The sequence below is a fragment of the Camelus dromedarius genome, chromosome 27 (assembly GCF_036321535.1).
Source record: "Camelus dromedarius isolate mCamDro1 chromosome 27, mCamDro1.pat, whole genome shotgun sequence".
Classification (NCBI taxonomy): Eukaryota; Metazoa; Chordata; class Mammalia; order Artiodactyla; family Camelidae; genus Camelus; species Camelus dromedarius.
Genome location: NC_087462.1, coordinates 5,686,413 through 5,710,873, shown reverse-complemented (window position 1 = coordinate 5,710,873; position 24,461 = coordinate 5,686,413). Strand labels below are relative to the sequence as shown.

General features: G+C 57.1%; 2 protein-coding genes across 10 annotated transcripts; one reads left to right on the top strand and one right to left on the bottom strand.

Annotated features, from left to right (window-relative positions):
- The first annotated feature begins 45 nt into the window (after nt 1–45).
- On the top strand, nt 46–23,191 carry PRKCSH (PRKCSH beta subunit of glucosidase II). 8 transcript variants are annotated; one of them, XM_064480241.1, is made up of 18 exons: nt 46–164; nt 10,172–10,285; nt 10,516–10,632; nt 11,188–11,283; nt 11,380–11,437; nt 12,504–12,621; nt 14,052–14,181; nt 18,612–18,696; nt 19,580–19,658; nt 20,381–20,467; nt 20,783–20,968; nt 21,042–21,138; nt 21,608–21,677; nt 21,922–22,011; nt 22,203–22,277; nt 22,366–22,465; nt 22,546–22,714; nt 22,850–23,191. In XM_064480241.1, exons 2-17 carry the CDS (start codon nt 10,204–10,206, stop codon nt 22,690–22,692), a joined length of 1,617 nt encoding a protein of 538 aa, XP_064336311.1. In that variant the 5' UTR covers nt 46–164; nt 10,172–10,203; the 3' UTR covers nt 22,693–22,714; nt 22,850–23,191. The 8 variants fall into 8 exon arrangements, with proteins under 8 accessions (XP_064336311.1, XP_064336312.1, XP_031293053.1 ...); XM_064480242.1 differs by lacking the exon at nt 46–164 and adding an exon at nt 9,674–9,759 and having other exon boundaries at nt 20,783–20,947; XM_031437193.2 differs by lacking the exon at nt 46–164 and adding an exon at nt 9,674–9,759.
- Nucleotides 431–9,254, bottom strand: ODAD3 (outer dynein arm docking complex subunit 3). Of its 2 annotated transcripts, none has more exons than XM_010978291.3 (13): nt 8,844–9,254; nt 7,722–7,843; nt 7,531–7,608; nt 5,015–5,185; nt 4,826–4,927; nt 4,616–4,741; nt 4,246–4,368; nt 3,578–3,730; nt 2,468–2,628; nt 2,160–2,385; nt 1,454–1,615; nt 962–1,046; nt 431–797 (listed from the first exon to the last, which is right to left on the bottom strand). In XM_010978291.3, exons 1-13 carry the CDS (start codon nt 9,082–9,084, stop codon nt 679–681), a joined length of 1,869 nt encoding a protein of 622 aa, XP_010976593.3. In that variant the 5' UTR covers nt 9,085–9,254; the 3' UTR covers nt 431–678. The 2 variants fall into 2 exon arrangements, with proteins under 2 accessions (XP_010976593.3, XP_031293056.2); XM_031437196.2 differs by having other exon boundaries at nt 5,015–5,182.
- Nucleotides 23,192–24,461: the final 1,270 nt, after the last annotated feature.

Genomic DNA, 24,461 nt, shown 5'->3' with positions numbered 1-24,461 from the left:
GAGGCGGGCTGCGAGGTGGGGGGGGCAGAGTGGGGAGGACCCACGGCTCTCGGATGCCCCTGCCGGACCCCAGCGCCCAGCCCAGGCCCTTGGGGAAGAGGCTCTGCACCTGGGAGAATGGACATCTCTCTCTCCCAGGGGAGGACTCTTTTCAGTGTCCCCAGGTATGGGGGAGCTAGTGTATATAGCTAAGTGTACAGCTACACATCTGGGTCCTCAGGAGGAGGGTCTCCTATCCTCAGAGGAGGAGGCCTGGTCCATGCCAGATGTGGGGCTATCTTTCATTTCTCTGGAGGGGCGGAGAGAGCTCAATCTGTGTCCCCAGCTGATGGGAGTCATCGCTCCCCAGGTCGGAGGGGGCTGAATCTGTAGCCCTGGGTTTGGGGGCAGCCGTCTTTGGGGCGGTGCAGGATCAAGGAGAAGCGAATACTCAGGGGGCTGGTCGGTGACCTTTATTGCGCGATTCCGAGGCCGGCGGAGACCAGCCTGGGGAGATTTTACTGTGGGAACGTCCAGCAGCCCAGCCCCCTTCTCTACTCCGGGCGTTGCCTGCTCGCTCTGCTCCCTTGCCAGGGCTGCCTTCCGTCCTTGAAGGTGCCCCGGGGGCCCGCGGTTGGGCCCAGAGGGGTCGGGGGCTCTGCAGGGGCCTGGAAGCCCCAGGTAAGCTCGAGAGCGAGTCTAGGACCTCTGCGAGCGAACGCGCCTCTTGTTGCGGGATTCGATTAATTTCTGGGAACGCATCTTGAGTGCCTTGCGGGTCACCACGTCGTTGTCTTCGTCCTCACTCTCCTCTTCATCTGCGAAGGGCAATGAGAAGATCAAGGTTCCCATTCCTGGTTCAGATTTCCCTTTCCAGCCTTTAGCATCCCACCCCTACCTTGGCTCTAAGTCCGGCCTCTGACCACCTCCCGGTGCTTTGCTTGGGCCCCCAGCCCCGCCCCCCTTTCCTGCCCACACTGACCGAAGAACTTGTCCTTGGGACTGGCAAGGGGCAGGGCGATGCGGGTGTTGTACGTCGGCAGCTTTCCCTCTAGGGTGGAGTAGAACTGGGGGAGGGAGGAGTGGGGAAGCAGAGTGTGGGCGGGCAGGGGCTGCAAGGAAGTCCGTTCCTCCTCCTCCCCACCCCACTCTGAGATATACCGCCATTCCATTCGGCACCTCTGCCCACTCCTGTAATTTGCTTCCAGCCCAGCCGCGGCATTTGTTCTCAGCACGCACCCTGATGCCCACCCCTAGTCTCAAGGTCCCATCCGTTGGACTCTCGAGGCCCGACCCTCGATTCCCCCCAGTCCTGACCTCTGGCCTCCCCGGGCCCTCTGGATATTCTCCTGGCTCCTCAAACCTCACCTGTTGTCCCTAAGGCCTATTCCCAGCCCATGGGCCTTCCCTCTGGTCTCCAGGGAGTTGCCCCAGCGCCTGTACCCTCAACCCCACCCCCTGGCTGAATGGGCACCTCGCGTTCGGCCAAGTGGCGCAGCATCGCTGGCACATCGTGGTCCTGGAGTTGTCCCTGTAGCTTCAATAGCTTTTCCTCCACAAGGCTCATCAGGTTGGGCAGATAGTCACCCGCCTTGGAATCCAGCTCTTTTTCCGCGTAGCGGTCGTCCTCCTGCGGCTGAGGGCGGAACGGGGTCAGCCAGGAAGGGCGGGGCCCTTAGGGCAGGCTCCACCCAGGCGTGGGGCTTTCCTTTCAGGGCCGAGGCCTTTGAAGTGAGGGGCTACTAAGAGGGGTGGTGCTAATCTCTGTGGGGCCGGGGCCCTGTGGTCATGGGCCATGCCTGTGAGGCAAAGCCTCTGAACTCCAGAGACCCAAGCCAAGGAGTTAGGGGAGGAGGGGGTGTAACTGGAGAGAGGCCATTGCGGCGATGACCTGAAGAAATGGAACTCAGCTGCGGGCATGGTGGCTTCTCTTGTCTGTGGTCGCTCCAGGATTGGAGTGGGGTTTCTGAAGTTTTGGGTGTATGGGGGGTGATGGGTGGGACTTTCCCACGGGGGCGGGACTCGAAACGGGACAGGGTCTCTTGAGTCCTGGGCCTCTTGAGGAGTAAGGGGGTGCCCCCTGAGACGTAGGTCGGGTTTCCCCTATGTTTGGGCCTCTGACGATCTGGACAGGGCATGAGGTGGGTTCCCATGAGTAGGCGTCGTGGCAGGAACCCCACCTGGATGGTGACGCCGCCTTTCACATCCTGTGGGGCTCTGGGCGGGGCTTCCTTGGGGGCGGGGCCTGCCAGTGTGACGTGTCTCAGCTTGCTCGCCAGATGCTCGAAGCCCTCCTTGGTCATTTGTATAGCCCGCAAGGTGCGCTCCAGCCGATCCTGTGCGTCTGCGCGCCGCTCCTCCTCCGCCTTGAGGCGCCCCCGCAACTCGGCTTGCAGCTTCTGCTCGCTGCAGGGAGCAGGGAGGCCGCGATTAGAGCACCGGCGATCCCCGTAGCCCCTCCTCTCGTCCTCGGGCACCGAGGCCTCACCTCACCAGCTTGGCCTCCCCTGAGTACTTGAGATCTTCGAGCTCCCGCTGCAGCCCCTGCTTCTCCTCCTTCAGCCTCAGCAGCGTCTGCTCGTTCTCGCTCTTGAGTGTCTCCAACTGCGTGAAGGTGTCGCCCTGTGCCAGGAACCGCCGCACGATGGCCTGGGGGCCGCCCAGCTCAAGTCAGAGCCAGGGCCAGGGCAGACACAGGTGCATCCCTCCCGCTTTCCCCGGGACACGCAGGACAGGTGGCCTTGAGCTGGTGGCTTCTGCACAGCGCTGTTTGGGCACTCTGTGAATCAGAGTCCGGGCTGCGTGGTGGGTGTGCCATTCCGGACACATGATTTTTGCGGGCCCTTCCTTGTCTATATAAGGAAATTGAATCCACCAAAATCAGATTGCCGGGCAGCGATAGCAGTGAGCACAGCTGCTTTCCTAAATCAACATGCCAGCTACATTCTGGCAGTGAATCTTGCCCACTCCCGTGAAGAAATACGGCCATCGTGAGAGCGGAGCTATCAGCCACTAGGCCAATTTCTGGAAATTGCTCCAGATGACCCCATTCGTCCAAGTGCCAGAACTCCTCGGGGTCACCCCATGGAAAGAGTAGTGGGTTGGAGAGTGCCCAAAGTGGAGAAAACGGACAGGGGTCCAGGGGAATCAGTATTTGCCAGCCGGGACATAAGGTCTTAGAAAGTTTCGAGGAAGATGCTGCCCAATGCGCGCCCCAGAGCAGGGGCCCAGCTTGTCAGGGACGGAGGCTGTCACTGGGCAGTCTACTGCGCCCCGGACCCTGTTACAGGCGCTGGAGACAAAGGAGAGGAAAAGCAACACGCCCAGTCCTCCTAAAGCTGACATGCCAGAGTAGTCGGCGCCCGCGTAAGCAGGAACAGGAGAGAGGGTGATGACCAGCGTAGATAACTTCCGTGGGTTTTGCTGTGAGAGGCAGCAGAGAAAAGGGGCCTGAGCTGGAGGAGGAAGGGGTGTCTTTCAAGAAAAGAGTAGGTCTGTATCCTGAGGAATTGATACGGCAGAGAGAGGAGGCTGAGTGTGCTGGCTTCCTGGGCTCATCTCTGTCTGGAACTTGGGAGGGGCCGCGGGCAGCACTCACGTGGGTTTCCGCCACGCCAGTGACGTCCTTGACCTTGCCGAAGAGCACTTCCATCTGGTACAGGTTCCAGCACTTCCGCAGCTCCTCCTCCTTGGAGTGCAGGCTGTCCTGGATGGTTTCGTCAGACTGCAGCAGCACGTGCTCACGCTGGGTCTGCTCATGGGTTGAGGTCAGGGCCAGAGTCGGCTCACGGACAAGGGCTTAGGGCAGACGCTGGGGGTGGGGTGGGAATGGGTATCCGAACCCGGGTCACGGAGGGAGTGGCCCCCAAGCTTGGGGCTAAGGGCACCCAGACAGGGGTCAAGAGTGCTTGACAGAACCTTGGTCAGAGCTGGGTAGCCTCAGAGGCAGTGCAGAGGGGCGGGGTCAAGAGAGGGGGCGGGGCCTGTCGGTAAGGGGTGGGCTAGAGGCAGGATCAAATTCTGGACACCGGCAAAAGCTGGTGCGGAAGGATGAGGACCCACCAGAGAGTACAGGGAGCGTTGGAGGGCTGGAGGGCCGGAGGAGGAGTCAGGGATGTGGGAGGAGCCATGGCATCTAGTGGAGGTTTCAGAAATGGGGAAGGGTCCGAGGCGTGGGCCAGCATAGGGGCGCAGCGTAGACCTGGTAGGGCCGGATCAAAGCAGGAACAGGCTGAGGTCGCCGCCCCGCGCTCCTGGTGCTCCCACCTTGCGCTCCATGCGCTCGTTCTGCAGTTTCCTCTCCTCCGCGCGCTTCTTGCACTCGGTTAGGTAGCGTTCGCGCTCCTTGCGCTCTCGGAACACGGTCTCTTCCAGATACTGTAGCTGGTTCTGGAGAGCGGGCAGGGGAACGGCAGGACCAGCTGGCATCTAGGGTGGCTCTGGGCCTGAGCCGCAGATCCAACTCTAGACAGCTGGGTCAGGCTGTCGGGTCCTGGGAGAGAGATGGGACAGGTTCCGGGACAGCTGGGGTTCAGATGTTGGGGCCAAGAGACCGTGACAGCAGGGGTTCAGATGTTGGGGCCAAGAGACCGTGACAGCAGTGGGACAGGACCCTCAGGGGCCGACAGGCTGGCACCTTAGCGATGTCCCTGGCATTGAGCGCCTCCTGATTCACTACGTTCAGTTCCTCCAGCTCGTGTTTTGTCTTCACCACCTCAGCCTCCATGAAGTCCAGCCGGTTCTCCAAGTGAAGGCTCTCCTCCTGGAGCATGGGAGATGGGGCGGGCCTGTCACCACTGTCCCTCACCAGGCTGGCTCTCCCAACCCCAGTCGTCCTGGTCCCTACCCGTAGATAGGCCTTGAGCTGCAGGTACACATTGGTGATGTGTTCCGCTTCCTCGGCCTTCATCTGGGCCTTCTCCAGGCGGTTCTCCAGGTTGCGCATGGTCTAAAGGGGAGCAAGGCAGAGCTGGGTCCCCTCCCTGCTCAGTTCCTCGCCCAGGATTGAGCCCTCCACAGACCTCACTGACCCCACCTTGGCCACCTCTGTGTTGCTGTCTTGCATCTCTACCATCTCCAGCTCACGCAGACTGTGCTGCAGCTGGAGCTCCTCCAGCCACTTCTGCCGCAACCCCAGCTGGTGCCGAAGAGCGTTCAGCTGCTTCACCTTCTCACTCAGCTGGTGGTCCAGATGTTCCAGGGCCTGCTGGAGGAATAGGAGCAAGAGCAGGGACCTGAAACCCCGTCTGGTCCTTTTACCCTTTCTTCTATATCTTGATTCTCACCTCCCCTGTCTCTTAGTAGCGTCGGACCTCGGTGATTCCCCCTACTCCTGCAAAGTCTCCGTTTTGGTGGCTGCCAGGACCCCCACTCCCTAGTTTTCCACCTACCTCCCTAGCTGCTGCTTCTCCATCTCCTTTGCCATTGAAGAGCCGGCCCCTGGCCTCTCTCTTCTCTGTCCACACCCACCCCCTTGGTGATCCTATCCAGACTCAGGGTTTTAAAAGTCACCTATACACTGAAGGCACCCCAACTTCACCTCCATCCTGAACTGCAGATAGTAATCCATATCTACACTGCCTTCCAGATGTCTGCACAGGCAGCTTGAAATTATCATGTCCAAAACTGAGTAAGTACTCAATCTTTCCCCAGACTGGCCCTTCTTGACTCTTCTCCATTTCAGCTCATGGCAGCTCCATCATTATGGGTGCTCAGATCCAAAACCTTGATGCCATCCTCATCTTCTCTTTTTCTCTCCCACCTACATTCAGTTTGTTAGCAAATCCCTATTTCAAAGGTTCCCCCAGAGGGGAAAGGGTATAGCTTAGTGGTAGAATGCCTGCTTAGCATGCATGAGGTCCTGTGTTCAATCCCTAGTCCCTCCACTAAAAATAAATAAATCTAATCACTTCCCCCAAAAGGGGAGTCTTTTTTTTTTTCTCCCACTGCACGGTGACCAATACCTAATTACCTCCTCCCCAAAATAAAAATAAAGAATTTAAAAACATTTAAAAAAACCCCAAAAGTTCCCCCAAAGAGATCTCTTTCTTCCTATTTCTACCACCTTTGTCCTAGTGCAGCCAACCCCATCTTCACCCAGATGACTTCCTCCTGGCTTCTACTTTTGCTTTTTCACAGTCCATTTTCCACTTCTCTGATTCTTTGTATAAAATCTGTACTCTTCATCATGGACAGCAAGGCCTGCTGCAAGGTTCTGCCTCTGCTGAGTGCCCCCTCACACCGCATCCAGCCACACTGTCCTCCTCTGTGTCCCCAACACACTTTGTTCCTACTCCAGGGACTTTGCACTTGCTGTTCCAAAGGCCTGGAACACTTTTCCTTGATCATTTCTTGCCTGTCCCATTATCAGCTCAAATAGCTCCTTCTTAGAGAAAGCAAAGACCCCTACCTCTCCATCTAAGGGGTGACTCCTCCCCTCCTATTCTTCTCTAGTAAGTCACTCTGTTTTATTCATTTCTCTTGCCGCCACTGGAAGTTACTTTGTTTCTTTGGTGTTTCTTATTTTGTTTCTATATTTTGTTGTTCTTTGGTGTTCTTTTCGTTTCTGTTTTCCCCACTAAGATATGAGGTTTGGGGGAATGGGGACATGGTCTGTTTTTTTTTTTTTTCACTACACGGGGGCCAGTACCTAAAACCATGCTAAGTACATGATTGGTCCATGATAAAGACTGAGTAAATATCCTCCTACACTGTTTGTGGGAATGTAATTTGGTGCAGCCACTACAGAAAACAGTATGGAGATTCCTTAAAAAACTAAAAATAGAGTTACCATATGATCCAGCAATCCCACTTCTGGGCATGCATCTGGACAAAACTCTAACTTGAAAAGGTCATGCACCCCAATGTTCATAGCAGCACTATTTACAATAGCCAAGACTTGGATGCAACCCAAGTGTCCATCGACAGATGACTAGATAAGGAAATTACGGGGTGTACATATATAATGTATACATAGATAATGGAATACTACCCTACCATAAAAAAGAATGAAATGCCATTTGCAGCAACATGGGTGGACCTAGATATGATCATACTAAGTGAAGTAAGACAAAAACAAACATCATATGATATAATTTATATGTGGAATCTAGAAAATTGATACAAAGAATTTATTTACAAAACAGAAAGAGATTCACAGACATAGAAAACAAACTTATGGTTACCAAAGGGGCAAGTAACCGGGAGGGATAAATTAGGAGTTTGGTATTAGCAGATACAAAGTACTATATACAAAACAGAAAAATAAGGTTCCAATGTACAGCACAGGGAACTACATTCAATGTCTTGTAATAACTGATAATGAAAAAGAATATATATGTATAACTGAATCACTGTGCTGTACACCAGAAACTAACACAACATTGTAAATCAACTGTATTTCAATAAACAAAAATAAAGACTGAGTAAATAAACAGAGGTTGGTGTGGAGAAAGGATTGGAGAGGGTAAGGTGGGGGACAGGGAGGCCAGTGGGGTGGGGACCCAGGCTGGAAATGACAGGAGATGGTCAGTGGAAAGGGAGGGGGCAAACCTGGCTTGTCCTGTTCTTCAGGTACGGCTTCTCTGACTTCCATTCCCGAATCACTGCCTGGACAACTTTCTCATCTCCCTGCAGGGAGAAGAGCCTAGTTGCCCTACTGATTCAGGCCACCTCTACCTGAGGCCGTGCTCTGCCCCTATCCCCACCCTCTGGAACCTCTTTACCCACTTTTGCACCCTCACCTTGAGCAGGTCCGTCAGCTGCAGTTGCAGCACCCTGATCTCCTCGTGGAGGTGGCGGATGGTCTCCTGATTCTTCTTGATGTTCCACTGGGTGCTCTCATAAAAGGCCTTCCGGTCACCCTCTAGGGTCATAGGAGGTGGGCAGGCAGAAGCAGAGCATCATAGTCGGTGGGGGGGATGACTTCCCAGAGGGAAGACCTTTTGGTAATTGTCAACATTATAACAATTTTACTTTGAGCATTTGTTATATGTTGGGTGCTGAATTAATAATTTTCGAGCTATCAAATGCCAGATGCCAATAAGTACATACCCATAAAGATTATACCCATTTTATAGATGAGAAGACTCAGATTTATTAGATTGTTCAAAGTCACAACCAATCTGACACCCCAGCCCATACCTTCAACCACTATGCAAAATTACCTCCTAATAAAACAACAGCAGCAATGGTTACACCAGGATTTCCTAACTGTGGCACCCGTGACATTTGGGATGGATAATTATCTGCTGTGTTGAGCTGTCCTGCGTATTGTCAGATGTTGAGCAACATCCCTGGCTTCTACACCCCCCCAGTGCCAGTAACACCTCTCTCCAACAATGTGACAACCCAAAATGTCTCCAGACATTGCTCAATGTTCTCTGGGGAGCAACATGGCCCTCTTTCATCGAGAACCACTGATTTACACTTTACAGCGTTACTAGGTGCTAGGCACTGTTCTAAGAACTTTACACATTTCAACTACCTGTGGGGTTGTACTGTTACTATCCCCATTTTACGGATGGACAAACTGAGAGTCATTAGGTTACTCTTAGTCTCCAACAGTCAAACTAGTATATGTAGAGCCAGGATTTGAACCCAGAAAATCTGGATCTAGAATTTATGAACTTCACCACCCCATACATGGTAGAAGAGTTGAAATTACATAAAAGTATGAAATACAGTCCAGTCAGTTCTGAGCGAGGGAAAGGTTTTATAAGAGAGATGAGGAAAACCATGAACAGATATACGTTTTTGACACCAGAAACTGGCCATCTGGATGGATGCCAGTGAAACGCTGTCACACCATGCTAGCTCAGAGGACTTGACTCATGACCCTTCTGTACCCTCAGGACCCATCTTACCTAACAGTTGTATCTTCCTTTGTAACTCAGCCACTTGCATGCGCACAGTGGACTTCCCCTCGGTGGCATGGAGGGGTCCAGCCTTGGAATAGAGTGGATGCCAGGCCTGCGCCGAGCCCTTGCCTCCGGGGTGGTGGGGCTTGGCTTGAGCCTGACTGCCCCTTACTTTGGAGTGGGTTGAAACCTGGTCTTGAGAAGGCATGGCGTTGGCAGAGGCCGCCCAGCACAGAAGAGACGTCATGATTGGGTTGGGGCCTAGGGCCCCTGGGTGTCAGGGGTTCGACTAGGAATCGCCTCAGACCAGGATCCGTCAGCTTGGGTTCCTCGGGCTCTGGGAATACACTTGTCGACCGCTCGGCGGGACCTCGCGGCTTCTCCAGATTGCTAGGTAACCTTTCCCTCCTCCCTCCAGTGATCCCATGGAAACCACCCGCGTTCCACACCACCGCTCTCATTGGCGGACGCTGTGCGGAGGGGCGGTCCCAAAAGGGGGCGGAGCAGGGCCGCGAAGCAGAAAGATGGGGGAGGGTACTTTGGAGTCACGTGCTCATTTCTTTTCCTCCGCACCCCTCCAACTCCACCCCACCAGGGGTTCGCGGGCATTTTTCAGGAACTTTCTGTTCCGGCTGTGGAACCCGCCACTCCCAAGATGGAGGCACCTTGCGCCGCCATTAAGCGGGAACCTTCAGAACTATTCCCTCTAAAGGCTTCACAGTCCTATCCAAGATGGCCGGCTCGGTTCCGGCCTCCGCTACTTGCCACTCCCAACATGACGGCCACGAGCCGCCGTTCAGGGAGCGCAGCGTGATGCCGGAAGTGACGTACCCCACCCATCTCCACTTTCTTTCTGCTGGAGGGTTCGTTGGCCGCTTCGTCAGGGGGGTGCGGTGGATTTTGACCTTTGCCCCAGCGTCGTGTAGGTGATGAACCAGTAGGCGGGAGGGCACCCCAGTTTCCTACTGGGGGCAGTCAGAGAGTGTGCGTCTGGAGAGGGGGAGACTGTTAACCCTTTCGGCCTATTGGCGGGAATTGGATCGCTAAACATCCCCTCCGTCCCCCATAGGGAGCTGAGGTTTTGAGACCCTCCACCTTTGATTTGGGCCAAGTGAGTCTCTCCTCCGCTGGGCAGGGTTGGGGCGGCCCCTGTCCCCCAGTATAGGAAGCAAAATGAGCCCTAGGTGCCCGGAAGCAATGGAGGAGTCCAGTTGGCTGGAGAGAGAGGTGCCTTCCTTTGGCTGGAAGTAGCTCTCTCCTGCTGACGGGCCGCCCCTTTCTTGCTGCAGCGTGCGGGCACAGCACATCTCCCAGCAGCCCCCTTCCTCCTACAGAGCCCGTTTCCGGCTTCCGAGCCTCCAACAAGATGTTACTATTGCTGCTGCTGCTGCTGTCGCCCATGTGTTGGGCCGTGGAGGTCAAGCGGCCCCGGGGTGTCTCCCTAACCAGTGAGTCGGCCACTGGAGGTGGTTTACAGCCGGGGCCGGGGTCGTGGTGGGGGGGGATGGGTAGGGTGTGGAAGGATCCTGGGATAGGCACTTAGAGCCTTGTGCCTCGGTGTCCCGGTCTTTGGGCAGGGAAGGTGGCAGTGCTCAGCTGGTGGATGAAAGGGAGAGGAGCCACTGGGCTGAAAGGGCCTTTTCCTGCCCTGGGCTAAGCTCCTTGCCCACCTCCCCAGACCATCACTTCTACGACGAGTCCAAGCCTTTCACTTGCCTGGATGGCTCTGCCAGTATCCCTTTTGATCAAGTCAATGATGACTACTGTGACTGCAAAGATGGCTCAGATGAACCAGGTGAGCTTTATCTTCTTTCATTCGTTCATTCATTCATCATATTGAGCAGTCAGTGAGTGCCAGGTCCTGTGATGTAACCAAGACAGACTGAGTCCTGTCCTCACGTGGCTCCCTGTTGAGTAGGGGAGGAATGCAGGCACAGATGTGTGTAGTCAGTGGTTTGGTGAAGAGATCTGTAGGTAGCTAAGGGAGCCCCAGAAAGGCCCCGACCCGGTCTAGGGGTCAGGAGGTGAGGTCTCGGCTGAATACTGAAAGGTGCTGCAAATGGAGGGGCCAGCATGTGCAAGCACCCAGGGGGTGGACAGAAGTTGGGGCTGAAGGATGGACAGAGCCCGAGTTGGAGACAAGGCAGGGGGTAGGGTTGGCAGGGCCCTGTTCTAGAGGCAGGAAGGAGCACTGGAGAGTTTTGTTTCAAGCCCTGAGCGTGCAGTTGTCTTGCCTCTCCTTACGTGGCATCAGTTACTCTCACATTTCTCGTGCTCCCTGGGTACACAGTGGGTGTGACATGTCAACATCTGAGCACACCCTGCAACCCCCCCCTCTTCTTTCCCGCAGGCACAGCTGCCTGTCCCAACGGCAGCTTCCACTGCACCAACACTGGCTACAAGCCCCTGTACATCGCCTCCAGATGGGTCAACGACGGAGTGTGCGGTGAATGAGCTCACACCAGGGTTGAGGGCCGGGTGGTGGGTGGAGGGCACGAGGAGGCGCCGTCAGGTCTGATGGTGCCCTCATCTCTGCCCTCAGACTGCTGCGACGGGACGGACGAGTACAACAGTGGGATTGTCTGTGAAAACACCTGCAGGTACGTGGGGGACACTCCTTACCCACCCCCACCCTCGACCTTGCCTCGCCCTGCTCGGGGAATCAGGTTCCCTCTCTTCTGCTTTTGTGTATCGAGTGCTTACCCCGTGCCAGGTGCCTGGCCAGTGCTCCATCAGTAGTCTTCCCTCTGGCCTGGAAGCAGGTGCAATTTGTTTGCCTGTTCAACAGACCAGGAAGCTTAACCTTAGGGAGGTGAATGACTCCCTCAGGGTCACGGAGCTAAGGAATAGCAAAGCCAGGACTCGTACCCAGAGTGGTCTAACTTGAGACTCCATGCTTTTCATTGCTACGCTCTGCAGCAGGACCTGAAAACTGAAATGCCTGCGGGCAGGTAATTGAAACAGCAGAAGCAGGCTGAGTCTAAGACGGTAGGGAGTGGTGGGGATTGTGGCATCTAAAGGGACAGCTGCCCTCCATTCCAGTGAGTTGAGGGCAGATGGCAGGGCCAGGTTTGTCTTTTCAAGAAGCTGAAAGTCCCAATACTTTTTCTTAAAATTTATTATCGTATTATCTAGTTATTTAATTTTGACAGAGACGGTGGGGAGGTGATTAGATTTATTTATTTTTTTAAGAGGAGGTACTGGGGATTGAACCCAGCACCTTCTGCATGCTAAGCATGCATTCTACCACTTGAGCTATACCCTCCCCCTGAAAGTCCCAATGCTTACGTAAACTCTCCTGATGGAAGATCTTTTAAGTAGAGTAAACTGAGCAGAATGTGCTCACTGGCCGGGTTGCCCTTTGGGTCTGGGAGTCTGTGATTTCTGTGCTTTTCTCTCCTTCCTCTCTTGGGAGCTGCCTTCCAGCCCTATGTCCCAGCACCCCCTAGTCCCTCCCCTGACCCTGAGGATGGGTGACCCCTGCCCACTGTCCCTCCTCCCGCAGACAAGAGAGCCTGGGGAGGTGGGGGAAGGAGGGTTTGCTCTGCCATCTTTGCCAGCAGAGGTGGAGGGTGACGGCAGCGGGGGGTTGAACCCTTCTGGAGGAGGCAGACCTAGTGGGTCCTAAGTGCCACCGGGTGGTGCTTGTGTGTCCCCTCTCCCCAGAGAGAAGGGCCGTAAGGAGAGAGAGACTCTGCAGCAGATGGCGGAGGTGACCCGTGAAGGGTTCCGCCTCAAGAAGATTCTGATCGAGGACTGGAAGAAGGCCCGAGAGGAGAAGCAGGTGAGGGGCCTGCTGAGGTCGGCCCAGGGTGACAGGGAGGCAGGGACTGGCGAGGCTGGATGGAGTTTACATCTGCTCCCAACTCCTGCTGTCCTGGGGCCAGTTACTGTCTGTCTGTACCTCGGTTCACTTGTGGGTCCACTGGCGTTTAGTGGCCAGTTAGGCCAGTACCAGGTGGGTGGCAGGCAGCGCAGGTGTCGACCAGGGCCTTGGGTGCAGACTGACGTGGGCTCGGAGGAGCTCTGGTGCTCCTAGAACAGGGGGTACGTGCCTGCATCCCAGTTCTGGGGTTCTGTCATCTGTAAGAGGGCCGATGACTGGCTTCTCACTTCTGGGGGAAGATTCAAGATGGGGTCAGTTAGCTGCAGTTAGGTTATTAGTTCAATAGAATGGGTGCTGGGGGAGTGGGGCAGAAGAGGGTGTGTCCCCAGGGATGTGTCTCTGCCCCCTTTGGCTGTTTGATGGGTCAGAGCCCTCAGCATTGCTCCTGGGCTCCTGCCTGACCCACTGAGCAAGGGTTCCAGCTCTATTTCTCTTCCCCCGGAAGGTTCCAGGTCTTTCCGTTCTCCATGGCCTGGCTGGTGAGGTACCTCCTGAATTCATGGGGCAGTGAATTCAGGGGCAGATATTTCCTGACTTTAGGGGATAGTTAGGGGAGCCGCGTGGTGAAGTTGGCTTCATGTGACCTTTGCCCTCCTGGGAGGATCCTGGCAGCAGGCCAGGCTGAGGTGTTGGCCAAGGTCTTGGAAAGAAAGCGATCCCGTGGTGCTTAGACTTAAGTCCCTACAGCTTGGGACCCCAACCCTAAGCTGGAGCCTACCCAGCACACATGTTACTTTTTGAAATAGCCACAGAGGCCCAGGATGTGCTGTGTACTGGGCTCACGCTTCATGGCTTGAAGCAGACATGAAACTAGATGTGGGACTGCCTCAAGGATGCATCTGCTAGTGGGAGGGGCAGACAGACAAAGTGACAGCCAGGGCTGCTGGGAAAAGGGATATTCGGAGGTGCAAAGCAGAGAGGAGACTTTTGCTCCGTCTGTCTGCTCCCTGAACCTGTCTTGGGGGCAGGAAGCAAAGAGGACTTACTGGAGGAGGAAGCCTCCATCTAAACTAAAATCTGTACAGTAATTCAGAGTTAGCCAGGCAGAGTGGGTGTAGGTCTGCTTGGTATCAGAGTTTAAGACTGTGGTGGGAAGAATGGGGCTGGAGAGGTGGGGGCAGGGGCCTGGTCGTGCAGGGCCTCGGGCTATGTTGGGGTGTTTGGGTTTCTCTCCAGCGGGCTGCCAGGAACCCCAGAGGTCCAGAGAAGGGTGTGCATTTTGGACAGATCCTGTGGCCACAGTGTGGAGTAGAGGCAGAGAGGTGGTGGTCTGTGAGGGAGCAGGCAGAGCAGAAAGAGAGCTGGCCCCGTGTCTTCTGCCCACCCAGAAAAAGCTCATTGAGCTGCAGGCTGGCAAGAAGTCCCTGGAGGACCAGGTGGAGATGCTGCGGGCAGTGAAGGAGGAGGCCGAGAAGCCAGAGAAGGAGGCCAAAGACAAGCACCGGAAGCTGTGGGAAGGTGCGCCCGGCGGGACTGTGGCTTGCCCTTGGCTTCTGGCCTGGAGGAGCCTGGGGTCGGGAACCTCTTCCTCGTTACCTCTCGTTTGTTGTTTCACTGATTGTTGGTAATGATGCCTTCGTTCCCTTTGGGTTTGGTTATTTTTGACTGTATGTTGGTCATCGTGTTTAGAAGTCATTTATAGGAGTACCTTGCAGCCGGACAGGAGGTTCTTCTCTGGAGGGTAGGGAGAGCTTTTGTTTCTGCCATTTCTGTGGGAACGCTATTCCTTTCAGGGATTCCCTGACTCCACATTCAGGGCAGGAGCTTCCTCCAGCCTCTCAGGCAGTGTGAGCCGAGGTCTGAGCACAGGCTGGGGGAGTTCTGGGCCAGCATATCTCTGCGGGGAGCTCCGTGGGGTTACAGTCATTGGGAGAGAGGGGTCACCTTAGACTTTAGATTTTCATTTCCCTTCCCTCACAAGTTACCAAAACGGACACCCATGTTTGCCAGGATTAGCCAAATCCCTGAGGGTGAAAGCGGCTTCCGCACACTCTTACCTTCTCGCCTTCCTCTTTGCCCTGGCAACTCCTACTGCCTTGGCTGGTTTTAAGGTGATTTTTTTCATGTTTTGTCCATGTTTTGTTTCTCGCTCTTGGCAGATTGTGCTGCCATTATGGGAAATCTGAAGCCTTGGCCTTTGTTCTTGGCCTGCTTGGTGTAAGGACACACATGGTGGAAGCAGGAGCGAAGGGAGAGATGAGGCAGAAACCCGTTCCAGACTAGTGAGAGGACAAAGCCTTGTGAGAAGGATTTGGAGTTGTGGCCCTAGCTGCTCACAGGGCTGGTGACCAGGAACTGGCAGCCTTCTCTCTGAGCCCGTGCTGTTCATTTCCTCCATCTTTCTCAGCATCTGCTGCGTTTTTCCTTCATTCCCTCTCTCTGTCCCGATTTCTCATCATCAGTAATTCAGTCATTCGTCCAACAAGCACTTGCTGAGTGCCTGCTCTGTACCAGGCATACCCCAGGTGTCGGCAGTACAGCACAGAACAAGATGGAGAAAGCCCTTGCCTTTAGGGGGAGGGAGGGAGTGCAGGCAGAGGGAACAGGTGCAAAAGCCCTGAGGCAGCATGATGTCTAGTTTTTAAGGTGCAGCAAGGAGGCCACGTGAGGGAGTGAGAGCATCATGGGGGAGACAAGGGCAGGTGCTGGTGGGGCAGGCTGGGCAGGGAGGCCTCAGGCTTTTACCCCAAGTGAGGGGAGAGCCCTTGAGGATTCTGAGCAGAGGAGCAGGAGCCAGGAAGCCGGGGAGGAGCTGACTGCACTGATCCAGGCAAGAGAGGAGGGGGCTGGGACCAGGGTGTGGGCTGTAGAAGTGGAGAGAAGTGGGTGGAGTTTGGGTACAACCTGAAGGCAGACCCATCCTCCCCCAGCCTAGCGCAGGTGAGCAGAGAGGCTTCCAGTCCAGAGTTCCAGTGGCCTGTTGGCAGGGCCACCTGCACAGATTCCCTTCTTCCTTCCCTTCTGCCTCCAGCCTGGCTTCCACCATTTTCCACTCCTTGGAGACCCTGGGACCTTGTTATTTCTTCTCTTTCCCAGGGGGTGGTCTCCAGCTGGCACCTTCCTTCTACCTAGAAGCACGCTTAGGCTCTGCCCCCCAGAAGGCTGTGCCCAGCCTCCACCTTCTCCCCAGTGCTGTGAAGCTGGGCAGTCTTTTCTGTCTTTGTCCTGATGGAAACTAACTTCCTAAACTTCCTTGTTCTCCTGGTTTCTGAGGCCCGGATTTCCCCCGCCCCTTTCTCAAACCTGTGAGCTTTTCTCTACCTTCATGGAAACCACTCCTCCACGAGGGCGGTCTTCTTGCCTCTACTCCATCTGCTCAGTGGGCCTCTTTTGAGCTGGGACCCTGACCTGGAAATCCAGCTGTACCTGAATGTACTTGGACCCCAGATTCACCAGGTCACCCCCTTCTCCCCCAAGCCTCCTTCCCCCCCTGAGTGACAACTGCCATTGGCTCATCCTGGGTCATACGGCTGCCCATGAACGAATCCTTGGAGCCGGGAGGCACAGCGCAGGTTCTGATTGGCCAGGCCCCAGGGCTTGAGTGTAGGGTGAGCAGCCGTCCCCAGGGAAGTGGAGGGAGGGGTATTTGCTGGGAAAGTGAAGCCAAGGGTTGAGATTCCCCTCCTTCACTGGAGTCTTCTTGCTCCTGTTCTTTGCCCTCCTGGGTTTTGGAGTGAGTAGCTGGTGACCAAGTCATGCACAAGGGGTCACCCAACTCGGACTTTTAAGAGTGGTATGAGTTCCAAAGCCGATCATCTTGGGTAGAGGGTGTGGGTGTGTGTTAGAGACATGGGGTGTGACTGGGGCCTTGAAAGAAGGCTGGGAGTTCCCTGCTCTGTTTTTCCCTAGTTTCTGTTTGATTTAAAATATTCCATCTGATTTCCATATTCTCTGTGAAAAAGAATTTGGTAACAGTCTCCAAAGTGGTAAAGCAGCCAGGGAGAGTCTTCTCCTCCAGGGCAGCATCTCCTCAGGAGGTAAACCTTCCGGACCTCTCCTGCCCATCCCAGACAGAGATGCAGTTCTGCAGAGTGTAGTGACTCCGAGTGTTGACTCTAAAGCCACACCTCAAGTGCTCAGTGGTCCCTTGTAGCTGGTGGCTGTCATTTTGGACAGTGCAGGTGTAGACCATGTGCATCTCTGTGGAAGGTTCTGTCGGACAGCGCTGGTCGACCTGGTGAATGGGTGTTGTGCTGCGCCAGCGTGCACCTAACTTCCTTTTTTTTTTTTTTTTTCTGAATCCTTCACTTTTTTTCTTGTTGTGGTAAAATTCACATAATGTACAATTTACCATCTTACTGTTTTCTTTTTTTTGGTGGGGGAAGTAATTGGGTTTATTTATTTATTTATTCTTGGAGGAGGTACTGGGGATTGAACCCAGGGCCTCATGCATGCTAAGCATGCGCTCTACTACTTGAGCTGTACCCTCCCCCTCAACTATTTTGAAGTGTACAATTTGGTGTCTTTAAGTACATCCACGATGTTGTGCAGCCATCACTGCTGTCCAGTTCCAGAACATTCCCAAGGGAGCCCTGTGCCCATCAAGCAGTCCCTCCCCATTCCCCCACCCCCAGCAGCCCCTGGCAACCATGCATCTGCTTTGGATTTCTACGGATCTGTCTGTCCTGGACGTTTCACATCAATGGAGCTAGGCAGCTTGTAACCCTCGTGACTGGCTTCTTTCCCCAAGCATCGTGTTGTCAAAGTTCATCCACATTGTAGCCTTGTGTTGGGCCCCTGCTTCCTTTTAACAGCTGTGTCTATCCCATTGTCTGACTTTGGCAGGATTTGTTTAATTCAGGCGCCGTCTTTTATCAGGTTATTGGTGCTCGTCTTGGCCGTTTTAAGCGCCTGCTGTGTGGTAGGGGTGGCCCTTGGCCCTTTGTGACTGAAGTTGCGATGTTTTCTCCTTTCTTATCGTTCACCTTTGGTGCCAGGTTCTTGGTGCTCCTTGCCGGGCTGTGTGTTAGAACAGGAATTCACTCTTGTCTCGTCTTTGTTTCTGTTTCCATCATCTTGCTTTGCAGCAAGCATCCTTTTCTACGGCGCTGGGCGTTCTTGTAGCTCAAGTTCTCAGGGTGGGGTTGCTGAATCAGGTTCAGGGGTAGGACACCAGGATCTGACCTAGATCCCCAGGGAGGAGCAGGGAGGCGCGTGGGCTCTGGAGGCGGGCAGCCTGGCTGGGGCCCTGGCTCTGCCCCTCACCAGCTGGGTGACCGAGGGCAGGTCCCTTCAAACACCTGAGCCTCAGGCCCTCACCTGTGAGAAGGATGGTGTCGCCTGGCCTGCTGAGGTCTTGTGGGATCTCCTGGGACACAGACTACTCGTCCTGTTGTAGAGGGCCGAGCTTCGTGGTGGAGCTGCACCATGACTGCTTTCCTGAACCCCACCTGGGCCAGGTGGGGACCAGGAAGGCCGGGGAGGGACCACTGGAGCAGACACGCAGCTGCAGCCCTGCGTCCACTGGCCATGGCTCAGTTCCCTTCTGTGCGGTGGCCTTTCCCTTCTCCCGAGACACTCCCCCGGGCCCCAGGCTCTCCCCCTTCAGGCCACTCCCCCAGCCCGACCTCCTTCATGCTTGACCTCTTCGCCTGGGGGCCTCCTGGACATGGCAGACCTAATGCATGGCCCCCTGCCTCCCCTCGCACCGTCACCAGTCATTCAGACCCGAAGTCTGTGCACCCTGTCAGCTGTCCCTTCAGGATCTCTCCAAATCTGGCACTTATTACCAACCCCCTCGCCTGTCTCTTGGCCCCAGTTTGCCCCACACGGTGGCCTGACTGGGCCCCAGGGCCCAGTGTAGGGCTGTGCACGTAGTGAGTCCTGTGGAGTGGGGGCAGGGCAGATTTGGGGGTGGGCGGAGGGTGATGGAGCCGGCCCCTCCACAGAACAGCAAGCTGCCTCCAAGGCCCAGCGGGAGCAGGAGCTGGCTGCCAGTGCCTTCCAGGAGCTGGACGATGACATGGATGGGGCGTGAGTGCCTGCACGGCCTGCCCTGGGGTCCCTCTTCCCACTCCCTGCGTTTAGAAATCAGCCACAGCCCACCTCCCCACCCTGGGGCCTGAGCTGATCCCAAGCCCTCTCTGAACAAGGCGCTGCTTACTCTTGGATAAAATGGGTCTAGAGCAGCTCCGGGGGGAGGAGATGAGGGGGAATCACCCCTGCGAGGAGCTGGGCTTTTGGCAAGCCTACTCCAGGGCCTGGGTCGCTTTGGTGAAAGTCAGAACCCACCTGTGTCTTGAACTTGCCAACTGAGCCCAGGCTCAGTGGAGGGTGGGCTGTCGGGAACAAGGGGGCTGGGCAGGCCCCTCAGTGGGAGGTGTGGGGCATCGAGGTGCAAGGGGCTTCAGAGGGACCAAAGTGGACAGAATGCACAGGTCGGTCTGTTCCCTGTTTGGTGGTGGTGGCAGGCAGGGGGACAGGAGGTGGTGCCCGGGCTGTCGTGGGTATTTGGGCTTCGCTGGGTGGAGGGTGCCAGGCCGAGGGCAGTTTCGCTGTTCTGGGTTCTAAGGGTGGAAGGAAGTGGAAGCTGAGTGGCTCAGGAGAGCGGTCTTGAGGGACCCAGGGGGTCCAGATGTCTCCTAATCCCACCCCTGAGTCTGTCCCTTCCTTGAGCCCCTCAGGAGGGGGTAGGAGGCAGGGACTGGGTACCTGGGACCTGCTCCTCCCGGACACAGGGGCCAGAGGCGGGGCCCATCCCCAGACCTCATCTTTTCCCAGCTTCCTGCTGCCCACCCCTCCCTGCCCCAAGGTCCTGAAGCAAGTTCTCAGGAGGGGCCCTGGCAAGGGAGACAGGCAGCTGGCTGGGAGCCAGTGGGCCTCACCCCTCCTTTGGCTTCTGTTTGTGCTCCTAAAGGGTCTCGGTGGCCGAGCTGCAGACCCACCCGGAGCTGGACACGGATGGAGATGGGGCACTTTCAGAAGGGGAAGCCCAGGTACCCACCCTACCCCTTTTCCTGGGACTCCTAGAGGGGATTGCCCCAGGGTGACCTCAGGTCCCGAGGGTCCTGGTCCCATGGAAAGTTCCCTGCTGGCCCCAGGCCAGGGCTGCTGGGGCACCTGGTGTGGCCGATGTGCCGTGCCTTGCCTGGGTGAGCAGGAGGGCAGCCACCCAGGGCTGCTTCTTCCTGCCCTTTGGGACCTGGTGGGGTTACACAAGTACCCCTGGCACCTGGTCAAGATAAAGCCAAGTTCCCCACACACGTGCCTACACCTGCCCCCCCCCCCCCTGCCCGCCAAGTGCACGTACCGGATTTGCCCTTTTCACAGGCAGGCCTTTTGCTCTTTTTCCTCACAGGTTTGGACTCCTGCTTCCCGGTCTCCCATCCATCTCGGTCCTGCTGGTCCCTCTCCCTGTCCCACCCTGCCCTCTGCGTCTCCCACCTAGGGGCTGGCAGCGTCTGGTTGTCTCTCACTTTCCCTCCCTGGTCTCTCTAGTCCCCACCCTCTCCTCTCCGGCCCCCTCCTCTTTCCCACAAGCCTGTGCTGCCCCCTTCTGGCTGCTGCGCCTCACCCCGCCTGGCCCCAGCCTGGCCTTGGGCGGTCAGGCCGTGCTGTGCCTGGCACCACAGCCTGAGGCCCCCCTCGAGAGTGCCTGGGGTGCGGGGTGGCGCATGTGGCGTCCTGATCCTCACACCACCCCAACATCCACACACAGACCCTCCTTGGGGGAGACGCACAGACGGATGCTGCTTCCTTCTATGATCGTATATGGGCTGCCATCCGGGACAAATACCGGTCCGAGGTCAGTGGGGCAGGGAGGGCAGGGAGGTCCTGCCCCCTCACCCCGTCCCTTGACGCCTCACAAAGAAACTGCTTCCAGTTCTGGCATCGGGCCACGCTGACCAGCTGGGCGACCCCCCCACTCTCCACAGAGGCCGCCCTGCCTGCCCCCAGCCGTCTGTCCCTCCTCCTCCTCTCCCTCCCTCCCTCTTGGCTCCTCGAAAGGGGTGGAGACTTGAGGCTGCCCCTGGGCAGTAGTGTGAGCCAGGACCCAAGCCCTGGGGGTGGCAGGTGGACCCCTGAGTCCACAACACCAACCACTTTGCACATCTGCCAGGTGCTGCCCACTGACCCGCCATCGCCTTCTGTACCCGACTTGATGGAGCCTAAGGAAGAGCAGCCCCCGGTGCCTTCACCACCCACAGAGGAGGAGGACGAGGATGAGGAGGAAGAAGAGACAGAGGAGGAGGAGGAGGAGGAAGAGGAGGAAGAGGATTCCCAGGTGCAGGGGGAGCAGCCCAAGGTGTGTGTTTAGGGGAGAAGGGGGTGATAGGGTGGGGGCGGGGTCACTCGCTGACTCTGTACACCCCCTGCAGGAGGCCCTGCCCCCACCTGTGCCCCCCCAAGCAGCCAGCCCCACAGAGGAGGACAAAATGCCACCCTACGACGAGCAGACACAGGCCTTCATCGATGGTGAGGGCTGAAGCTGGGAGGGAGGGGATGCCCCCATTGCCTGCACCTTCAGGGGCCCAAGAAGCAGGCCTTACCTGCTCTCTTGAGACAGGCTTGGGCTGGCTCCAAGCAAGCCCAGGGGACTTGGTGGCCTGGACGGGGCATCTGGGGCCTGAGGAAGCCAGCACCACCCCCTCCAGCCCCAGGGGACCTCCTGCCTCCTCACAGGCTGCGGCTTGTTTGTGCTACTCCTGGCAGGTGAGGAGCCAGCTGAGCCCAGGAGCCCTGGCCCTGCTCCCTCTGGAGCTGAGAGCCTGGGCAGTGAGGTGGGGTCTGCCCTGGGGCTGGCGAGGCCCCCAGGGTCTTCCTGGGCCCAGCCCTTGCCCAGAGCAGGCCCGGGGGCTGGAGGAAACAGGCATGTTTGGGGCATCCCCTTCCTCTTCCTGGATTGGGGCAGGGGCACCTCTGACCTCCTTCCCCACCCCACCAGCCGCCCAGGAGGCCCGCAACAAGTTTGAGGAGGCCGAGCGTTCCTTGAAGGACATGGAGGAGTCCATCAGGTGCGGGGGTGTGTGTGTGGCTACAGCAAGGCCATGTCTCCACCGGGCCCAGCCGCCTGTTCCTGGGCTCCCCAGAGGAGGTGGTAATGGGAAGTCGCCCAGGCAACCTCCGGCAAGGTGGTGGCGGCTCCTGCAGAAAGGGTCCCCAGAGAGGCCTGCTGCTGCTGGAGCAGGCCTTCCTGTGTTGTGCTCAGTCTGGCTGGGGCATCCCGGCAGCCCCTTCACCTCCAGCCTCCCATTTTAGGAACCTGGAGCAGGAGATTTCCTTTGATTTTGGCCCCAACGGGGAGTTTGCCTACCTGTACAGCCAGTGCTACGAGCTCACCACCAATGAGTGCGTCCTCCGTGGGCAGGCGGGGCGGGCGGGCTCGGAGGGCCTGGGCCTGAGCAAGGGTGTGGGGGAGCAAGAGGGGGGCCTGAGGAGGAGTCACTGGAGTTGGAGGTACCTGTATGCCCCCTGTGTGTGGGGACATCATGGGGGTTGGGGCTCATGTCCCCCCACCCACCAGCCCCCTCCCATGACAGGTATGTGTACCGGCTCTGTCCCTTCAAGCTTGTCTCGCAGAAACCCAAGCTTGGCGGCTCCCCCACCAGCCTTGGGTGAGTGGGCTTGGGTTGGGTCCCCATCCTCCGGCCCCTGGCACCTGGTCCCCCTAGCCGGCCCCCCTCAGCACCCCATCTCCCACAGCACCTGGGGCTCGTGGGCTGGCCCCGACCACGACAAGTTCAGCGCCATGAAGTACGAGCAGGGCACGGGCTGCTGGCAGGGCCCTAACCGCTCCACCACTGTGAGTGCCTGGCTGGCGGGGGTGGCGGGGGTACCCAGGACCACTTAGCCCGCCTGAGCCCCGCCTGCCCTCCCCACCAGGTGCGCCTGCTGTGCGGGAAGGAGACAGTGGTGACCAGCACCACGGAGCCCAGCCGCTGCGAGTACCACATGGAGCTGATGACGCCAGCCGCCTGCCCGGAGCCGCCACCCGAACCGCCCGCTGAGGGTGACCATGACGAGCTCTAGCCCTGCCCTGCCTGGCGCACAGGTCCGTGGGGAGGTGGGGCTCCCGCCTCGGCTTGAGGGTGTGAAGGGCATAAGGAAAACACCTTGGCCGCATCCCTGCTCCCCTCACCTGTCGCCCTCCATTTCTCTTTCTCACTTGGCTTCTCTCCGGCCCCAGAACCTCAAGACATGGAACCGGCCCCCAGCGGTGCTGCCCACCTGCCCCTCAGTCTGTGGATCAAAGCCTGCCCTTCAGGATCTCCTAGTGGTCCCTGCAGGGCAGGAACCGGGTGGGGCTCCGTGCCCTGCTCTCAGAGGCCAGGTGGGGCAGAGCCATGTTCCCAGGCCCTGGCCGCCTCCACAGATGTTAAAAAGGAGGCTGCTTTCCCTGGACCCCCACCCTGGTGGCCCCCACCCCACGGCCCCGCCCTGTCCCTCACCCAGGGCATCTGCCTCCCCTCCTGGTGGGGATAAATGACTTAATCCGTGACCTCCAAACAATAAACGTGATCCCCCACAACCTGCTATGTCTGTCTTGCTTTGCTCTGGTGTGGAATGGGCCGGGGTGGCAGGGCTGGACGCAGGGCAAGTGGCTGCATGTAGATCCCGTTCAGCCTCCTCCTTGATCAGGCTGCTGCCACAGCTGGGGTCTCACCTGAGATGATTCACACCTGGGATGTCCTGTGGACAGTGGAGCTTGGCACCACGGGACAGCCAGCCCTGGGGCCACTTCTGTCTGGGTTTCCGCCTGGGCCTGTCTCCCACCCCACAATCACATGTGTGCTGTGGGGAGGCTGAGGGACTCCAGATGAGAGCCAGGCCCAGAGAGGGATAGCAGCCACGGAGCAGGGCCAACAGCACAGGCGCCAACACTCGCATGCAGGTGCGCACACACACCGGAGGTCGTAAGATTCTGAACTTTTATTTTCTGGCATGAAAAGTACAAATAATTAAACAATTCCATGTAAAAGTCTGTTACCGCGGCCAGGCCTGGAATCCCGGTAATAAATAGTCTAAACTCAACGCAAAGTGTTCTTGTTGGGTTTTGGGTTTTTTGTTTTTTTTTTTTGTCTTTTTTTTTTTTTTAACAGTTCTTTATCACCTCCAACATGGACTCTGTCATGATTTGAAACCATCCAAATAAATAACAGGATGAAGGGAGGGCTGGAGGGGCTGAGCCCCTTCCCCATAGGCCCTGCCCCTGTCCCCCCCAGGGATGTGGAAGACCCCAGGCCCCCTCCCCCGGGGTGAGGGGCTGGCCTCCAGGAAGGGGGCCTGGCTGGCTGGGCTGAGTTCTGTGTTTTAGAAAAAGAAGTCCCCTCTCAGTCTGGGGGGTTGCGGGGGGCCCAGGCCTCAGTGAGAGGGTGTGGGGAGGTGCCCCCTCTCCAGAGCCCGGCTGCCCCCAGGGTGGGGGACAAACCCAGCCCTTATTGCTCACAGACGCCTCCGCCACGCTGCCCACGTGCAGACACGTGTCCCCGCGTGCGGAGGGCAGAGGGGAGAAAGCCCCAAGGAAACAGCAGAGGGAGAGGGATGGGCCCACTGGGGGGCCTGCCCTGCTGGAGGGGAGCGGGGAGGTCAGGGAGGACTTAAAAACCACAAGAATAAATAGGTTCGTGTATCAAGAACAAGCTAGGGTTTCACCAGCTAAATAGGACTGAAAAAATTCTCAAGACGAGCAAAAATAATCCCATTAAGATCCCGGACGTCGCTGGCCGCGGGGACCGCCCCACAGAGCACAATGCCCCCCCGGGCGCCGCTCGGCTTTCATTACTGTTATTAATAATTAT

Bases quoted from the DNA above. Each gene is read 5' to 3' on its own strand.
- ODAD3 (XM_010978291.3), bottom strand. From the start codon at position 9,084: ATGACGTCTCTTCTGTGCTGGGCGGCCTCTGCCAACGCCATGCCTTCT. The intron at 3,731-4,245 runs GTGGGAGCACCA...ACCCATGAGCAG, and splicing joins ACGAGCGCATGGAGCGCAAG to ACCCAGCGTGAGCACGTGCT. The intron at 2,629-3,577 runs GTGAGTGCTGCC...GGCGGCCCCCAG, and splicing joins CTGGCGTGGCGGAAACCCAC to GCCATCGTGCGGCGGTTCCT.
- PRKCSH (XM_064480241.1), top strand. From the start codon at position 10,204: ATGTTACTATTGCTGCTGCTGCTGCTGTCGCCCATGTGTTGGGCCGTG. The intron at 22,012-22,202 runs GTGCGTCCTCCG...CTCCCATGACAG, and splicing joins TACGAGCTCACCACCAATGA to GTATGTGTACCGGCTCTGTC. The intron at 22,466-22,545 runs GTGAGTGCCTGG...CCTCCCCACCAG, and splicing joins GCCCTAACCGCTCCACCACT to GTGCGCCTGCTGTGCGGGAA.